Source organism: Haliotis rufescens, unplaced genomic scaffold (assembly GCF_023055435.1).
Source record: "Haliotis rufescens isolate VD_foot unplaced genomic scaffold, xgHalRufe1.0.p SCAF_1, whole genome shotgun sequence".
Taxonomy (NCBI): Eukaryota; Metazoa; Mollusca; class Gastropoda; order Lepetellida; family Haliotidae; genus Haliotis; species Haliotis rufescens.
The window spans coordinates 34,302,189-34,318,590 of record NW_025963779.1 but is presented as its reverse complement, the minus strand read 5'-3'; the positions used below and the strand labels follow the sequence as shown (position 1 = coordinate 34,318,590).

Below are 16,402 nucleotides of genomic sequence, written 5' to 3'. Positions count from 1 at the left end.
GCAACCCATGCTTGTCGTAAGAGGTGACTGACAGGATCAGTTGTCAGTCTCGCTGACTTGGTTCAAGCATGTCATTATATCCCAATTGCGTAGATTGGTGCCCATGCTGTCAGTCACTGGACTGTCTGGTTCAGACTCGATTATTTACAGACTGTCATATAGCTGAAATATTGTTGAGTGACTAAGTGAGACAGTGTGCCATTATTATTATTATTATTATTCAATGGTTTGCCTGGTCCAGAATCCATTATTTACTCATTGCAGTAATAGACTTTGAGTGAGTGAGCGAGTTGGGTTTAACACTGCTTTTAACAGTATTCCAGTTATATCGCGGCGTGTCAGCTTAATGCAGGAGGAAAGCCCAAACTGATGCAGGCCTCAGACGTTTACCACTTCGGTGAAACCCACGATCACAGGTATGGTGCTGACAAACCTAGAAACATATTCGGGGCGAACCAGGATTCAAACCCACAATCATAGGTTTCTGGCGTGCCCAAGGGACGTAACTCTGCACAACTATTCACAGCGCCATAGACGACTGGGCCACCCGTGCCCCTAATAGACTTTGAAATTTTGCTGACTACAGGATAAAACAACAAACGTTCCCCATAGAAAGTCATGTTTTTGCCAGGTAACATTATAACTAGTGACACATGCTTGCAGTAACGAGTCTCTCGTCCAATGGTGGGGAGAAAACTGTCACGGGCATCTTCAGCTGAGAAAGATTTTTTCAAAAGAAATCATAAAGAACACTTCTTTCTCCAACTCAGTACGATCAGACAAAAAAATACACCTGAAGACAAATGTTTGATAAGTTTATATCAGTGTGGTAAGGTAAGGTACAATGTATGAATAAACTATCTACAGTATCTACTATAAACTATGACGATATAACAACTAGCTTTGTAATCAACAGACATTTGCAAAACAAAGTTGATAACATTATGTTGTCAAACGCCATGTCTATTTCAACCAGCAAAACCGAAACTCTGCACAGCGAAATTGTAATGCCTAAAGACGATTGGGCCCCAACTTTAGAGAGAGTTGTGGAGAGTATATACAGGACATGCTTCTTAATACTGGTACCAGGTACTTATGTTAACTCGGGAATATCAAGACATACATGTGTTTTTATACATAACCTAAAAGAGTGGATTATTTACAGTCTGCCATCATATAGCTGGAATAAACAACACAAAATCATTGAAGCATGTTTATTGAAGTCCAGCAACCTCTTCTGAACACAGAACTGTCAATATATGGACAAAGCTTGTGTAATCTACTAAACAGGTGATAATACTGAGAACAATGTTCTTTTTCATAGTAAACATTGTGTCAAAATTGCAAAACTTGAGTTACAAAATGAATTCAATGTTTAATGTTGAAGGAGTACTGGGGTATAGCTGCTACATCACAGTTATCTGTAATTGAGTCTGGAATCAACACAGGTGGATACTGGTAGCAACACCAGCAGTCTGGGTACAGTGACACACAGCCAATCAGATCACATGTTAGCACTGGGAGCAGTAACGTGGGTACTCGGGCAGGTGGGTACTGAGTAGGGCCCTGGTACTCACAGGACAACCCAGACACGGACACTAAAACTCCATGGTTACAGTACAAGACACTAATGTTAGCATTTTGTTCCGACTAGGCACTCATTCCTTTTGACTTTTATATGTTTGAATAAGATAAAGTTTCAGTCAACTTCAGTGTATGCATGACAAGATTGTTTTATATGTTTATCTGAATACTTCTTGCCAGGGCTCCAGTAATTCCCAATCAGAATTTTGTACCCAATTCTTGGGTTGGGTAGTAAGGGGTTGATTACCGAGGTAGTAAATCTGGACTCATCCCAGTCCTATCGCACATTGTGTTAACCATCACGGCCCCATTAATAGTCAGCTCACACAACAAGCATTGGGTATTGGAGACCTTCTCTCCCCCAGAATCCCCAAAATCTTGGTTGTCCAAATTACCTCTATCAGTCTCAGACATTCAGGTTGTATTCCAAAAACACTCTACTTAAAATATTATTTAAGGTTCTGGGTTAGAACATTGGCAACCCATGCTTGTTGTACAAGGTGACTAAACTGATCGGGTGGTGGACTCAGTTTGTGATGTTACTCCTACTATCAACCACTGCTTGTCGTACAGGGTGACTAAACGGTGGTAGACTCAGTTTGTGATGTTACTTGTACTATCAACCACTGCTTGTCGTACAAGGCGACTAAACGGATCGGGTGGTAGACTCAGTTTGTGATGTTACTCGTACTATCAACCACTGCTTGTCGTACAAGGTGACTAAACGGATCGAGTGGTAGACTCAGTTTGTGATGTTACTCGTACTATCAACCACTGCTTGCCGTACAAGGTGACTAAACGGATCGGCTGGTAGACTCATTTTGTGATGTTACTCGTACTATCAACCACTGCTTGTCGTACAAGGTGACTACACGGAGGTAGACTCAGTTTGTGATGTTACTTGTACTATCAACCACTGCTTGTCGTACAAGGTGACTAAACGGATCGAGTGGTAGACTCATTTTGTGATGTTACTCGTACTATCAACCACTGCTTGTCGTACAAGGTGACTAAACGGATTGGTTGGTGGACTCAGTTTGTGATGTTACTCGTACTATCAACCACTGCTTGTCGTACAAGGTGACTAAACGGATTGGATGGTGGACTCATTTTGTGATGTTACTCGTACTATCAACCACTGCTTGTCGTACAAGGTGACTACACGGAGGTAGACTCAGTTTGTGATGTTACTCGTACTATCAACCACTGCTTGTCGTACAAGGTGACTAAACGGATCGAGTGGTAGACTCATTTTGTGATGTTACTCGTACTATCAACCACTGCTTGTCGTACAAGGTGACTAAACGGATTGGTTGGTGGACTCAGTTTGTGATGTTACTCGTACTATCAACCACTGCTTGTCGTACAAGGTGACTAAACGGATTGGATGGTGGACTCATTTTGTGATGTTACTCGTACTATCAACCACTGCTTGTCGTACAAGGTGACTACACGGAGGTAGACTCAGTTTGTGATGTTACTCGTACTATCAACCACTGCTTGTCGTACAAGGTGACTAAACGGATCGAGTGGTAGACTCATTTTGTGATGTTACTCGTACTATCAACCAGTGCTTGTCGTACAAGGTGACTAAACGGATCGAGTGGTAGACTCAGTTTGTGATGTTACTTGTACTATCAACCAGTGCTTGTCGTACAAGGTGACTATACGGAGGTAGACTCATTTTGTGATGTTACTCGTACTATCAACCACTGCTTGTCTGATCTAGATCTAGACTGATCTACAGATTGCTGTCAAATAGCTTCCTTACACAACAAACTTATTATTGTGGTCAATATCACAATTTGATAAGGTAAAATATTTGTTAAACATCTTCTCCCTCGAAATAGGGATAAAACAATGATATAAAACATGCATTTGTGTTGAAGAGGAAGTTTACAGACTCTTGTATGATTTAATCACAGCTTCCGTTAAACTCTCAAGGCTATCACTCATGGGCCAACTTATGACATTTTCCACTCAGCCAGCGGTCCAAATAACTCCCAAGATGCAACTGGCCAGACACACTTGGTTCCTAAGTAATGCTTAACTCATTGCACAAATGACAACATATTCAGACAATTTCAGAAGAACAAACAAAATGATTAGATGAAATACTTTTTACCACCTACCACAAGAATATTTCATTATAAAAAAACATAAACCAATAAGTAACAGTCTGACCTAACATTAGATTTCAGCACCAATCATCCCACATATACAAGCAACAATTGTAAAAACCGAGCTTGAAACTTGTCAGTTTACAAATTGTTTCAACAATAATGTGAAATATATGACGGTGAAAAAGTATTTTCTGGATGATTACAGCTTGGAACAGCTTTATACATGCCCATTACTTCATTTGCAGGAAATTTGTTAAACTACAATTTCACTGGAGTAACAAGCTCTCACTGTATGCTACAGACCGAGTAACAGACGACGAGATGCTGGGTCAGGATGGCATGGATTCAGCTATTGCAAACTCTGGACTGAGCAAAATATGTTGAAACCATCACATGACAAAGCAAAAGAAAGTAAAATATCAATACACAAACAACACTTAACTGATTCATTTTGCTCATTGGTCACTTGCGATTACCAGTAAACTATTAAGATTTCATCAGTTCCAAACACAAGTGTCCAGTTGATTAGAAGAACACAGGCCCAGCAATGAAAGGCAACTAGCGCTGTACATGTTGTACAGACAATGAACATAACGCTTTTGCATTAGTGTTGAGTGTCTTGAGTCATTCATTGAAGTTTCCAAGTCATCATGTTCATGCCATAATCAGTGGTTTCTATGTTTCTTATGGTCAAATAAGTTATCAGTTAGGTTTCTGTATCAAAAAGGAAACCTTTTTAACCAATCAGAATCAAGCATTCATCAATGTCATGGTAGAAATGATGTTATTAGCATCCCTGCTCTGAAAGTGGGGTGAAGTGAAATGGGGATTAACGAATTATTGCACTTATATAGCGGTGTCTATGTGTATTTTCGTCTTGATGGGGTGAGGTGAAATTGGGTTTAACGTTGCATTCAAGATTATTGCACTTATATAGCGATGTGTGTGCAAGTGTGCAAGTGTGCATGTGTTTGTAAGAATGCTTGACCTTCTGCTCTCCGGGACGACGCTCTACTACTATACCACAGAGTCGGTCATGTTTTAGTCTGGACTGATGCTGCTATTACAGTGCAAGCCCACTGACAAACCATTCCACAGTTTAACCTGGACAAGCGCCCACACACTCACGTCGGATACACAGTGGTTCTAGTTACATGTCATGATAGAATTGAGACATAATACACTTGAAAGTCAAGGATGCATTTGGCCATTCATGCTGGTAACTTCTGAAGGTCTTCAGCACTGTAATACTTTGCCTTTTCCTCGCCGACCCCTTTGTCCTGACTGGACCGTTCCATCTGCGCCTCTGTGAGCTGCATGTACAGTATCTGCTCCTTGTCGGTGTTGTAACGCACCTCCTCCCCGGGGTGTTTATGCATCACATGTTTGCGGACATTCCCCCCCATGGCGCTGCTGTAAACACAGTACGGGCACAGGTAGGGCTTCATGCCCTTGAACACATGCTGTGTGCGGATATGAAGCTTCATATGCTCCCCAGTCTTGGAGCTGTAGTCACAGTAAGGGCACTTCTGTTCCCCGTCCTGGTGGATCTTCCTGTGCGTGCTCATCGCCGAGAAGGACTTGTAGCTCTTGCCACAGACGTCGCACGTGCACTTGAAGGTATGGTCGTGTACATTGCGGATGTGTTTTTGAAGGTAACTGTTTGTCAGGTATTTCACATTACAATGAGGGCAGGAAAGCTCTTTGCGATTGTCAAAATCAGCCCGGACACCATGACGATGGAATACATGATCTGGAAAAAGGTAGAATATTCAGAGAAGTAGATACTAAATGATTGAAATCATGAATGAATAATTTACATTCTGGCTAGAGATACATTAACTGGTTCCCATTGTTTGTTGACAAACAACTGAATTGGTCAAGGTGATCAGACATGTTTACTTTGGTGATTGCAAGTCATTATATCCCAGTGATCGGGGTATTTCGCTCCTAATATCAACCGATGTTGACAACTTACTGGCTAGATACCAGTGGATGTTGGTACCGTATGGACAACAGTACTTACTGGCTAGGTACCAGTGGATGTTGGTACCCTACGGACAACAGTACTTACTGGCTAGGTACCAGTGGATGTTGGTACCCTACGGACAACAGTACTTGCTGGCTAGGTACCAGTGGATGTTAGTACTGTATGGACAACAGTACTTACTGGCTAGGTACTAGTGGATGTTGGTACCGTATGGACAACAGTACTTACTGGCTAGGTACCAGTGGATGTTGGTACCCTACGGACAACAGTACTTACTGGCTAGGTACCAGTGGATGTTGGTACCATACAGACAACAGTACTTACTGGCTAGGTACCAGTGGATGTTGGTACCGTATGGACAACAGTACTTACTGGCTAGGTACCAGTGGATGTTGGTACCCTACGGACAACAGTACTTACTGGCTAGGTACCAGTGGATGTTAGTACTGTATGGACAACAGTACTTACTGGCTAGGTACCAGTGGATGTTGGTACCATACGGACAACAGTACTTACTGGCTAGGTACCAGTGGATGTTGGTACCCTTCGGACAACAGTACTTACTGGCTAGGTACTAGTGGATGTTGGTACCGTACGGACAACAGTACTTACTGGCTAGGTACCAGTGGATGTTGGTACCCTACGGACAACAGTACTTACTGGCTAGGTACCAGTGGATGTTGGTACCATATGGACAGTGCTGACACTTGTATTCCTTGTCCTGGTTGTGTTTGCTCTTGACGTGGAGCCGCAGAACCGGCTCCTTGGCGAATCCCATTCCACAGATGTCGCAGAGGAAGGGGCGGATGTTGAGGTGCATCGTTCGGATGTGGTTCTGTAGGGTACTTGAACACAATCAGAATGATTAAGTGAATAAGTTGCCTTCAATGCCTTTTTTAACATTATGTCAGTTATATTTAATATGTATTTCAGCTTAATGTGGCACAGGTATGAGACATTTACTATTTGGTGAAACCCACAGATATAGTGCTGAGAGACCAAAGATACTAATCCAGGTGAATCATGGACTTCAAACCATGATCATTGGATCCAGGCATGACTAAGGGACGCAACTCTGCACAGCAAATTAAGAAGTCATTGGCAACTGGACCCCTGGCACCCCAAACATTATCAGACCTTGGTCAAAGCAATTACAGAAGAGGAGATGAGTGAGTGGGTGAATGTTGTTATGCCAGTCAGCAATGTTCCAGCTACTTATCGGTGGCCCATCAATATTGATACAGGGTCAGGCAAACCAGCAGTTGATAAAACACTCAACACCATTGGAGCATGATGACAGACATTATCCGGGTCACACATTGTGACCATCTAATCCTCACTTAGATACTTCTTATGACTAGCATGGGGTCCTGGAGCCCTAGAATCTCAATTGGTAGGAAGATACGATTCTCACATCTTCCAGGTAGAAAAACAATCACAGCACAACAAAATGATACAAAACAATTTTGAGAGAACCAATAGCTAATATTCCCAGCGTTATTGTCAGAGGAGAAAGAACTCACTCTCCTGTCTTGACAATTATGTTGCAGTGGGGGCACTTGTGCTCCGTGTGACCAATACGCTTGTGTTTTTCCAGGAAGAACTTGCGGACAGTCTCATACTCACACCCTTCAACATCACATCTAAACAGCTGCAACACATGACGTTATACGGTCAAGAGACAGTGACGATGAAAGATCAGTTGTGCAAAGAAAGAGTACTTTTAAATGAACATCACAGAGTGAGTAAGTATAGTTTTACGCCACTTTTAGCAATATTCAAGCAATAACATTGACTTACAATAGCACTAACAGTATTCACACACAAACATAGACTTAAAATGGTGCCAAGAACTTCCACACTTTAACATCAACTTTCAAAAGCCCTTAGAACTTCCACAGCCTTACATAACCCTACAATAGCCCTCAGAACTTCCACACTCTAACATAAACCTACAATAGCCCTTACAACTTCCACACCCTAACATAAACCTACAATAGCCCTTACAACTTCCACACCCTAACACAAACCTACAATAGCCCTTACAACTTCCACATCCTAACATAAACCTACAATAGCCTCTAGAACTTCCACACTCTAACATAAACCTACAATAGCCCTTAGAACGTCCACACTCTAACACAAACCTACAATAGCCCTTAGAACTTCCACACTCTAACACAAACCTACAATAGCCCTTAGAACTTCCACACTCTAACATAAACCTACAATAGCCCCTAGAACTTCAACACTCTAACATAAACCTACAATATCCCCTTGAACTTCCACACCCTAACATAAACCTACAATAGCCCTTAGAACTTCCACACTCTAACATAAACCTACAATATCCCCTTGAACTTCCACACTCTAACATAAACCTACAATATCCACTTGAACTTCCACACTCTAACATAAACCTACAATAGCCCTTAGAGAGTCCAGGCATTTTGTGGATGAGCCTTGAAACATCATGATTCTCAACAGTAGTGTTCCTCTTGTTCAGCATTAGGGCTTGGCATACATACAGAAGCTACTGGTAAGTTTAACTGACACTTTATCCAATCGATTTGTAAAGGTAATTGTCAGGAAAAGGCCCACCCTAGTTACTACACTGGGCCAGTAGAAATATAAAAGTGATGACCAGGGCATCTGCCTGGTTGGCCATCGTGTTTCGCAGCAGCAGCAGCAGCAACAGCAGCAGCCTGTAGCTCACCTTCACTGAGTGCTGTACGCCGTGTTGGTCTCGCTCGTGCTCTTGCTGATGGACGTACTTCACAAACTGCTGGCCACACTGTGTACAAGAGAAGATGGGCTTGTTCCCATGCACCTTCGTCACGTGCTTGTCCAGCATGGCCTTCAGGTGGAACATCCTTGGCCTCTGACAGTGGGTACACTTGTACTTCACATCGGGATGTTCCAGCTTGGCATGACGTTCCAGTTCACCGTAGTCGATAGAGGCAAAATGGCAACTGTCAATTTCACAGCTGACTAGAAGGGCTGAATTCATTTCCACCTGAAAGAGAAATTGTGGTCAAGACATAAAATTTTCTGTTGAAAGGTTTTCCTATATTCAAACATTGCCAGTTAAGTTTTACACATCAAAGTCCATGAAGACACTGTGCCATTGTCTGCATCTACTCAACATTTACAAAGACCCCTGGGCCGTTGCTTTGTCGGTCTTGAATGGAAAGTGAAAATGCTGTTTGCGAGAACTGTTCACTTTATGCCTGTGCTATTCAGGAGACTCAAATTGGGATAATTGTTTTGGCAATTGCACCTTTATTTCCTGATAAAGCACTGTCACTCATGCTCAATAACATCCAAAAATGATGACAGTAGATTTCCAATTATACATAGCAATTATTTTCATACTTTCACAGAATTTTGCACTGTAAAACAGGAAAAGGAATATTGAACTGGCCTCATCATACACTTTTACTTGTAAGTGATAATTATGCATAATTTGAACCAAAAGCATGGCTATGCCTTTGAACATACCTGTGATAGAGACATGTAAAGCACCTGATAGACATACCTGTGATGGTGACATGTGATGGCCATACCTGTGATGGTGATATGTGATGGCCATACCTGTGATGGTGACATGTGATGGCCATACCTGTGATGGTGACATGTGATGGACATACCTGTGATGGTGACATGTGATGGACATACCTGTGATGGACATACCTGTGATGGTGACATGTGATGGCCATACCTGTGATGGTGACATGTGATGGCCATACCTGTGATGGTGACATGTGATGGCCATACCTGTGATGGTGACATGTGATGGACATACCTGTGATGGTGACATGTGATGGACATACCTGTGATGGTGACATGTGATGGACATACCTGTGATGGTGACATGTGATGGACATACCTGTAATGGTGACATGTGTTTCACCTGATGGACATACCTGTGATGGCAACATGTGATGGACCTGCATGAGGTGGAACTTGAGTGTTTTCCTTAAGGAGTAGACAGACCCACACTCGGTACACAGCAGACATTCTCCCGAAGGTTTCTTCTTCTTCTGACCTTTCACCTCTTTCAGTAAAACTTTTACCTTCGACCTTTGACCTTGCAACTTCCTCTTCTGACAAAGATGGACCGAGATTGTGTGAAGTCTCCAAGTGCTGAATCTTTTAAAGTCCTTTCTGCATAGTGTACATCTGTAGCTCTGTGAGGTGGTTTTGTGGAGGTTTTGAGATAAGTACAAGTCCTTTAACAACAAAAGAATATGATATCTGCTACAAAGAGCCTTCGTCATCCTACCTAAGTGAGATGCTCTTTTTAATTCTTTTCTTTTAACACTGAACACATATCTACTCTGTTTGAGGTTCTTTTGATTTGGCAGTTTACCTTCAGCTAAATGAACTGATTTTTTAATAATGTGCTTTTTCTTTAAATTACACTTTGCATCTTTGGACAACTTTCCTCCTTTAGTATTTGTGGCAGTAGGTTGAGAGTGCCTTGTGTTACGTCTCTGTGTGACCTTCACCTTCACTTCATCATCAACTACAGGGTCACATTTTGACTTCCTTCCTCGCGTTCTCTGTACACTGGTTTGAACTGATGAAAAAGTATCAATCTTTGACTTGGTTTTAGATCTTGTTTGTCGTTTGTTTGTTTCTATGGGTACCGAAACACTGCCACCTGACTTCACTTGCACTTGATTCATAACTCGTCTACTCTTTCTGGGTCTCACTTGACTGGAACTCTCACTGGATTTAACAGGATTGTCTTCAGCATCAGGGACAGGTTGGCTGTAAAGTGTGTTTTGGGATACAGCAACAGGTGAATCTTCCACACCAACCAGGCCCTTATCTCCCCTACTTCCAAGAGAACGATGAGCCTCCTCATCAATGGCTGGGGTTTGCTCTGGCACAGTCGAACATGTAGCGTGTGGTACTATATATTCCTCGTAAATATTGGTCTCGTCAATATTTGACGAACGAACAGTAGTAGGATCACTAACAACTGATAGCTTAACATCACTGGCTGATTGCTTGCAACTGATATGACTCACTGTCTGGTCCTGACCTGGATTATAAACACCTTGTTCCTGCACCTGCTGATAGTTAGGGTCACCTGTTCCTTGTGGCCCATCAGCAGTGGTTTGAGGAGGACCTGGAGCACCTCCAGCATGCCCTGTAGAACTCAGGGCGACTCCTGTAGAACACATCGAAGTCTGCACCATGTTGGGAGGTTTGGGTGAAACACTCTGCACTTCACTTACTACAGGTCTTTCAGAGCAAACTGAACTTGAGGGTACAGAAACTTGTGGGTTGTTACTCAACATTTCACTTTGTGAAGCCCTTCGAGAATCAACTAAACCAGTGAGTTGAGGACCTTGTGGGTTGGCAGTAATCGGTCTGGTAGGGGCAGAGGCTGACTTTGGAGAAACTGAGTACACATTTAGTGCTTGTAACACATGCATGTCACTAGAGGCTCTCTGGTGGATGACAGTATCTATTATGAGTGGATCGTGAGTAGAGGTCGGTGCAGCGCCAACAGACTGTAGGGGTATACAGCTGGGTGTAGAGAGTTGAAGGCCGGTCTGCACGCATTGTTGGGGTAGTGGTACAGCACACACAGTGGAGGGTCTGGTGATGCTTGGATCTGCAGTGTCAGAAGTCAGACGAACACCCTGCAAGACTTCACCATCCGTCATGCTGAAGCCACTCCTCATTGGGCCAGGGTGCAGACTCCTCATTCCTTGTTGCCCACCCATCTGCACATCCTGCAGGGCACTCGTCATGCTTGTGTTCTCCTGATGCCCCCTACCCTGGACCAGGAGGCCCCCACAGCCGGACGGGAGGAGTCTGTCGGCACTCTGTAGGGCCTCTACTATACTGCTGAACTGAAGCGTAGTGGCAGCTTCCAGGATCTTCTGCTTCCAAGGCCAGAGAGAAGGGACCTTCACTTCCCCCTGGTATATCAGGCTGAGAAGAGCACCAAGCACATGGGCCTCGATGCCTGCAAGAAAAGGCAGAAAATAACTCACCATTTGTAATCAGTAGTATTTCAACATATGTTAGACAAAGCACATCTTCCCGGGGCAAATGAGTTAACTGACTTTAAAAGTCCAGTTTCCACCCTTGCCAAACTAGGCTGGTATTATGGAGTTGACTGGACTAACGAGTCTATGCACAGTCCAATCAAATCGCGTAACGAAATCGAAATCCAGTTTGGAAACTGTCGTGCAGATTTCGGTAGATTGCAAGATTTGCAAAGGACGTGCACCACCAACTCGGCGTCAGCAGATATTTTTAAAATGTTTTTATGTTTTTAATCAAGGTGCTCACGTGATTTGATGCACTTTGCGATGTAAGACCAATTTGGTCACAATATAGATCTTGATTATTTAACGGATCATCTTGACTGGGCGCCGCCAGGAACACAACTCGTAATAACCACTTGTGGCGCTACAATAGAGGCAAGAAATTCCAGTCTAGTTCGGCAAGGTTGGAAACTGGACTTTTATAGTCAGTTAACTCCCTTGCCTCAGGAAGATGGACAAAGCATGGATGATTGTTTTTTTAACAACCTCAATCATGTGAGCAGACAATTGGGATATCTGCCTTTTTACTGAAAATAATGGCACAATTTCAAATGTTCAAATTGAAATGGTGTATTTGATCTTAAATAATTTGGCGCCATGGAGATTCTAAAGCAGAATAGGTATCAGTACCCCTGCGAGGTAAGAACTGACTTAAATGAGGATTTGGATGGTTACAATGTGTGACCTCTCTGATTCAGATTGTGTGTCTTTCTTCTGAGTTGACATGGATCGTTGCTGCTATTGTAAGAGTGAATATTATCCTACCCTATTTTTTATCCCGATGATGAAATTCTCTAGTGTCAGGATGATTCTCCCTACTGAATTTGAACCCCTACCAGTGTGGCACTAAGGTAGGATACTATACTCTAGAGTAAAACTTCACCCAGGATGATATTTAGATAGGATATAATACACTATCACTCACTGGTCTGCCTGGCCCAGACTTGATCAATAAATAATAATAGGCTATTTATATTGCGCATATTTGAACACCACTCAGGGGTATGCTCAAAGCGCTATTATTACCCCGGACCCTGGATCAATTGGCACGCAAGAATCATTCGCAGCATCCTGGGGGGTATACAACCCAAGCTGCCTGTTAGGTTGCCTGTTAGAAGGTTAACAACTACATTGCCATCTCATCCTACTGGGTACCCATTCACTGCTGGGTAAACAGAGGCTGGGACATATGTGGGAGGCTGGGTACTTACAGGTAGCCATGATATACTTGAAATATTGCTGACTATGGCCCAACTGCTATCACTCAACAATACGGAATACATGTTGCAAAGACCCACATACTTGTCTTGAATTCTGTGATTCTCTCATTGGTTTCCCTCCAGCCATGAAACACCCAGTGGAAGAAGGAAGAGTTGATGGCTAGCAGAAGTTGATGTGCTTTGAAAGTAGTTCCATCTTGAGCGATGAGGCTCACATCACACAGTGCCTGGTTACAATAAAACTGATGGAGGCCTTTGATTACCGCCACACTGTGTTGAGGCCACACCAGGGTCTCCATCTGGGACAACATCAACAGAGCAGATTAGACATGAACCTAGACTTGGCAAAAGATGTCCTGTAGGACTGCACATATAGACCATACAGGTAAAACCTCGCTCTTTTTTTAAGGTTTGTTCTCATATTTAGAGGTTGTAAAAGTTTCATTCTACCAAATAAGGTTGGTAGTATGTATGTTGATAGCATGATCCTTGCTTATTTGTTGCTTTACGCTGCACTTAGCAATATTCCAGTTATATGATTGCCTTCTGTAAATAATCAAGTCTGGACCAGACAATCCATCCTGAGCATCGATCCACACAATTGGGATACAATGACAAACATCAACCAAGTCACCAAGCCCGACCACCCGATCCCGTTAGTCGCCTCTTATGACAAGCATAGATGCCTCTTACAGTTGGAATAGAATAGGCCTATTCAGATCTTCATGGGTAGATCTACCATGATTGAAGTATTTCACTTGTTCAGAAGTTGTTGTCAGTACTGAGAAATACATGTACATATACCCCTCCATGTTGTCATGTCATCGATCCCAATTGCGTGAATGGATGCTCATGATATCAATCACTGGATTGTCTGGTCTAGACTCAATTATTTACCGACCAGTCATATAGCTTGAATATTGGTGAGTGTGGCATTAAACAACAAACCAACCAACCAAAAAACCATGTTATCAGCTCATGGTCTCAAGAACAAGATTCTTTTTCGTTTTTTAGGCCATTGGATTAAAATTAAGAAATCAATATGAATTAAGTGTCAATTAATGAACATTATGTCTCAAGTATATCTTAACAGTACAGAAAATTGAACATTGTTTCTGATCAGTACAGTATGTAATAACATGGACATTGTCTCACTCATCAGTGAAACAATGTGAAAGGTTCTTCTAAGTTCAATATGAACATTGTATCTCTGATCAGTAAAGTAATATGAACATTATATCTCTAATCAGCACAATGTAACATTATATTTCTTTTCAGTACAATGTGAAAATTATAACTTCACAGTAAAACAAAATGAACATTGTATCTCTGATAAGTACAATAATATGAACAGTGCATTTATACATCAATGCTACATTAGATATTCATCAGTTTCAATATTTAGAAGTGAAATATGATTTGAAATTGTGTTGGTTGTTACACACAAATTTATTGGTTGAATTCCCATAAAAAGCACAATTATTAAAATATGGTTATTGCTGTTATACACTTTGAGAAATGATGAAATATATGAAAGTTCAGATATATAACCAGTCTATTTTATATAATAAACAATGCAATATTAGATTTATGCCACAAAACAACAAATTACATGTTTTGTGTTTTAGGGAGAGGTGATGTGTGTTACTTTACAAAAAATGAACTATTAATCCCTGTATCCAACTTTAAAAAAACCCATAATAAACAAAAAGCTTTAACCCCATTAGATTCTATTATTTTCATACAATATTAGGAATGTTTGCATTAGATGCATATGTGGTATTTCTTTCCTTATTATTGAATGATCGAAAATAATGCCATTAATATTATAGTAACTGATGAATAAGACTACGTTAAATGTGATGCTCTCGCGTTCAATGCACAATGACACTGCTTATGGCAGTGACGTAACTCAGTAACAGCACATTGGATGGTTTGCAAAAACTGTTCATGTGTAATACTTGCAATGCCCAACCTTACGCACAGTGAAACTCCATAGAACATATACGTATGTGTTTTGCTCTATAGTCTAAAACACCATGTTAATGTTAGGTTAAATATTCATGAAGACGCAATACCATAGTTTACGTTTTACAGCAGAGTCAAAATCACTCGGGACATTCCTGCGTCGAACGACTTCCGCGCTTAGAAATAGAGTTACGTCCCTTGAAAATTATCATAAATTTTGCTGCTGCGATAAATTTAGGTTTTCAGATGGGCGTATTTAATATGACATTTTTATTGATATAAATGTCTTGGCAAAATGAGCCACATAACGAGACACGCAAGAGTAACACGCGTTTCTTTATGTTGGGACACACCAAATTAATCATTGCTTCTTCCAGAAAGTCTGTATAGAAGGAGGGAAACAAAATAACCTTTTATACAGACTCCCTAATATTGATAGAATCCCAGGTTCTTCATAACCTCATTATACGTTTTTAGGGGGAAAACTTTATTTGAAACTTCATTCTGATCGGGAACTTGGCGTTTTTTAAATGTTGCTAACGTATATATTCTTTGCTTAAAATTAAGTGAGTGAGTATGGTTTTACGCCGCTTTCAGCAATATTCCAGTAATATCCCAATGTACCCATGTCGGGAATCGAACGCTTTAAGCACTAGGCTACCCCTCTGTCCCTCTTAAAATTGAGAGTGACAATGTGAACAAAGAGTATGTTATTATTTTGTACCCAGAATTCCCAGTGATTTTGTACAAAATCTTTATGCATTAGTTTCTAAACTATACATTAATTTTAGTATCCTAAAGTTACTTTACTACTTCTCTTTACAAAATCCTATACATTCGAACAAAGCCAGTGGTGTCGAAAACATGGTGTCATTGGTATTCCACCAGTCGTTAGGTTGTTGCCTCGTTGGTGGTGTTATTTTATTTCTTGCTTATTGCTAAGATGGGCGGTGATAACGACATGTCGGATAAAGGAGGTGTTGGTTTATTTACGTTTCTATTTGCCACAAACGTGTGCATGGTCGTTTTGACTTGCTCCCTGTGTGCATGTGTGGTAGAACTCAATACTTATCAGATCACTTTACCATTGGTAGATAAGTCCTGTACGCCATATACGAGCGGGGATTTTACGTGATCACATCTTTTAAACACACATGCTACATGTGAAAGAAAAAGAATCCTAGAAACCCTTTCGTTTGGTAGTCGTGTTATTTCTATCAAAAATATCACAACGTGAGTTTGTGTCAGTGTACGTGTGCGCCTTGGGGATCTCGGGTATAAACATATAGGATACTAAATGGATCGAGTGGTCAGGCTCGCTGACTTGGCTGATTGAGTGTCATCCTATCCCAACTGCGTAGATCGAGGTCAATCACTCTAGGGCAGACTTCTTTTTACATACTGCCGTCATATACAGTAAACTACGGTTATAACGAACTTAAA

The 16,402-nt window shown here is 41.5% G+C and overlaps 1 protein-coding gene across 3 annotated transcripts; it reads right to left on the bottom strand.

The window, feature by feature from the left end:
* Positions 1-802: 802 nt before the first annotated feature.
* On the bottom strand, positions 803-15,133 carry LOC124139452 (zinc finger protein 484-like). 3 transcript variants are annotated; one of them, XM_046506512.2, is made up of 7 exons: positions 15,070-15,133; positions 13,074-13,290; positions 9,624-11,686; positions 8,414-8,713; positions 7,221-7,348; positions 6,358-6,542; positions 803-5,460 (listed from the first exon to the last, which is right to left on the bottom strand). In XM_046506512.2, the coding sequence occupies exons 1-7, from the start codon at positions 15,070-15,072 to the stop codon at positions 4,919-4,921; spliced, it is 3,438 nt and encodes a 1,145-aa protein (XP_046362468.2). In that variant the 5' UTR covers positions 15,073-15,133; the 3' UTR covers positions 803-4,918. The 3 variants fall into 3 exon arrangements, with proteins under 3 accessions (XP_046362468.2, XP_046362469.2, XP_046362466.2); XM_046506513.2 differs by having other exon boundaries at positions 15,080-15,129; XM_046506510.2 differs by lacking the exon at positions 15,070-15,133 and having other exon boundaries at positions 13,074-13,882.
* Positions 15,134-16,402: the final 1,269 nt, after the last annotated feature.

Bases quoted from the DNA above. Each gene is read 5' to 3' on its own strand.
- LOC124139452 (XM_046506510.2), bottom strand. From the start codon at position 13,302: ATGTTGTCCCAGATGGAGACCCTGGTGTGGCCTCAACACAGTGTGGCG. The intron at 6,543-7,220 runs GTGAGTTCTTTC...ATTGTGTTCAAG, and splicing joins ATAATTGTCAAGACAGGAGA to TACCCTACAGAACCACATCC. The intron at 5,461-6,357 runs GTAAGTACTGTT...ACCTTTTTCCAG, and splicing joins CATCCACTGGTACCTAGCCA to ATCATGTATTCCATCGTCAT.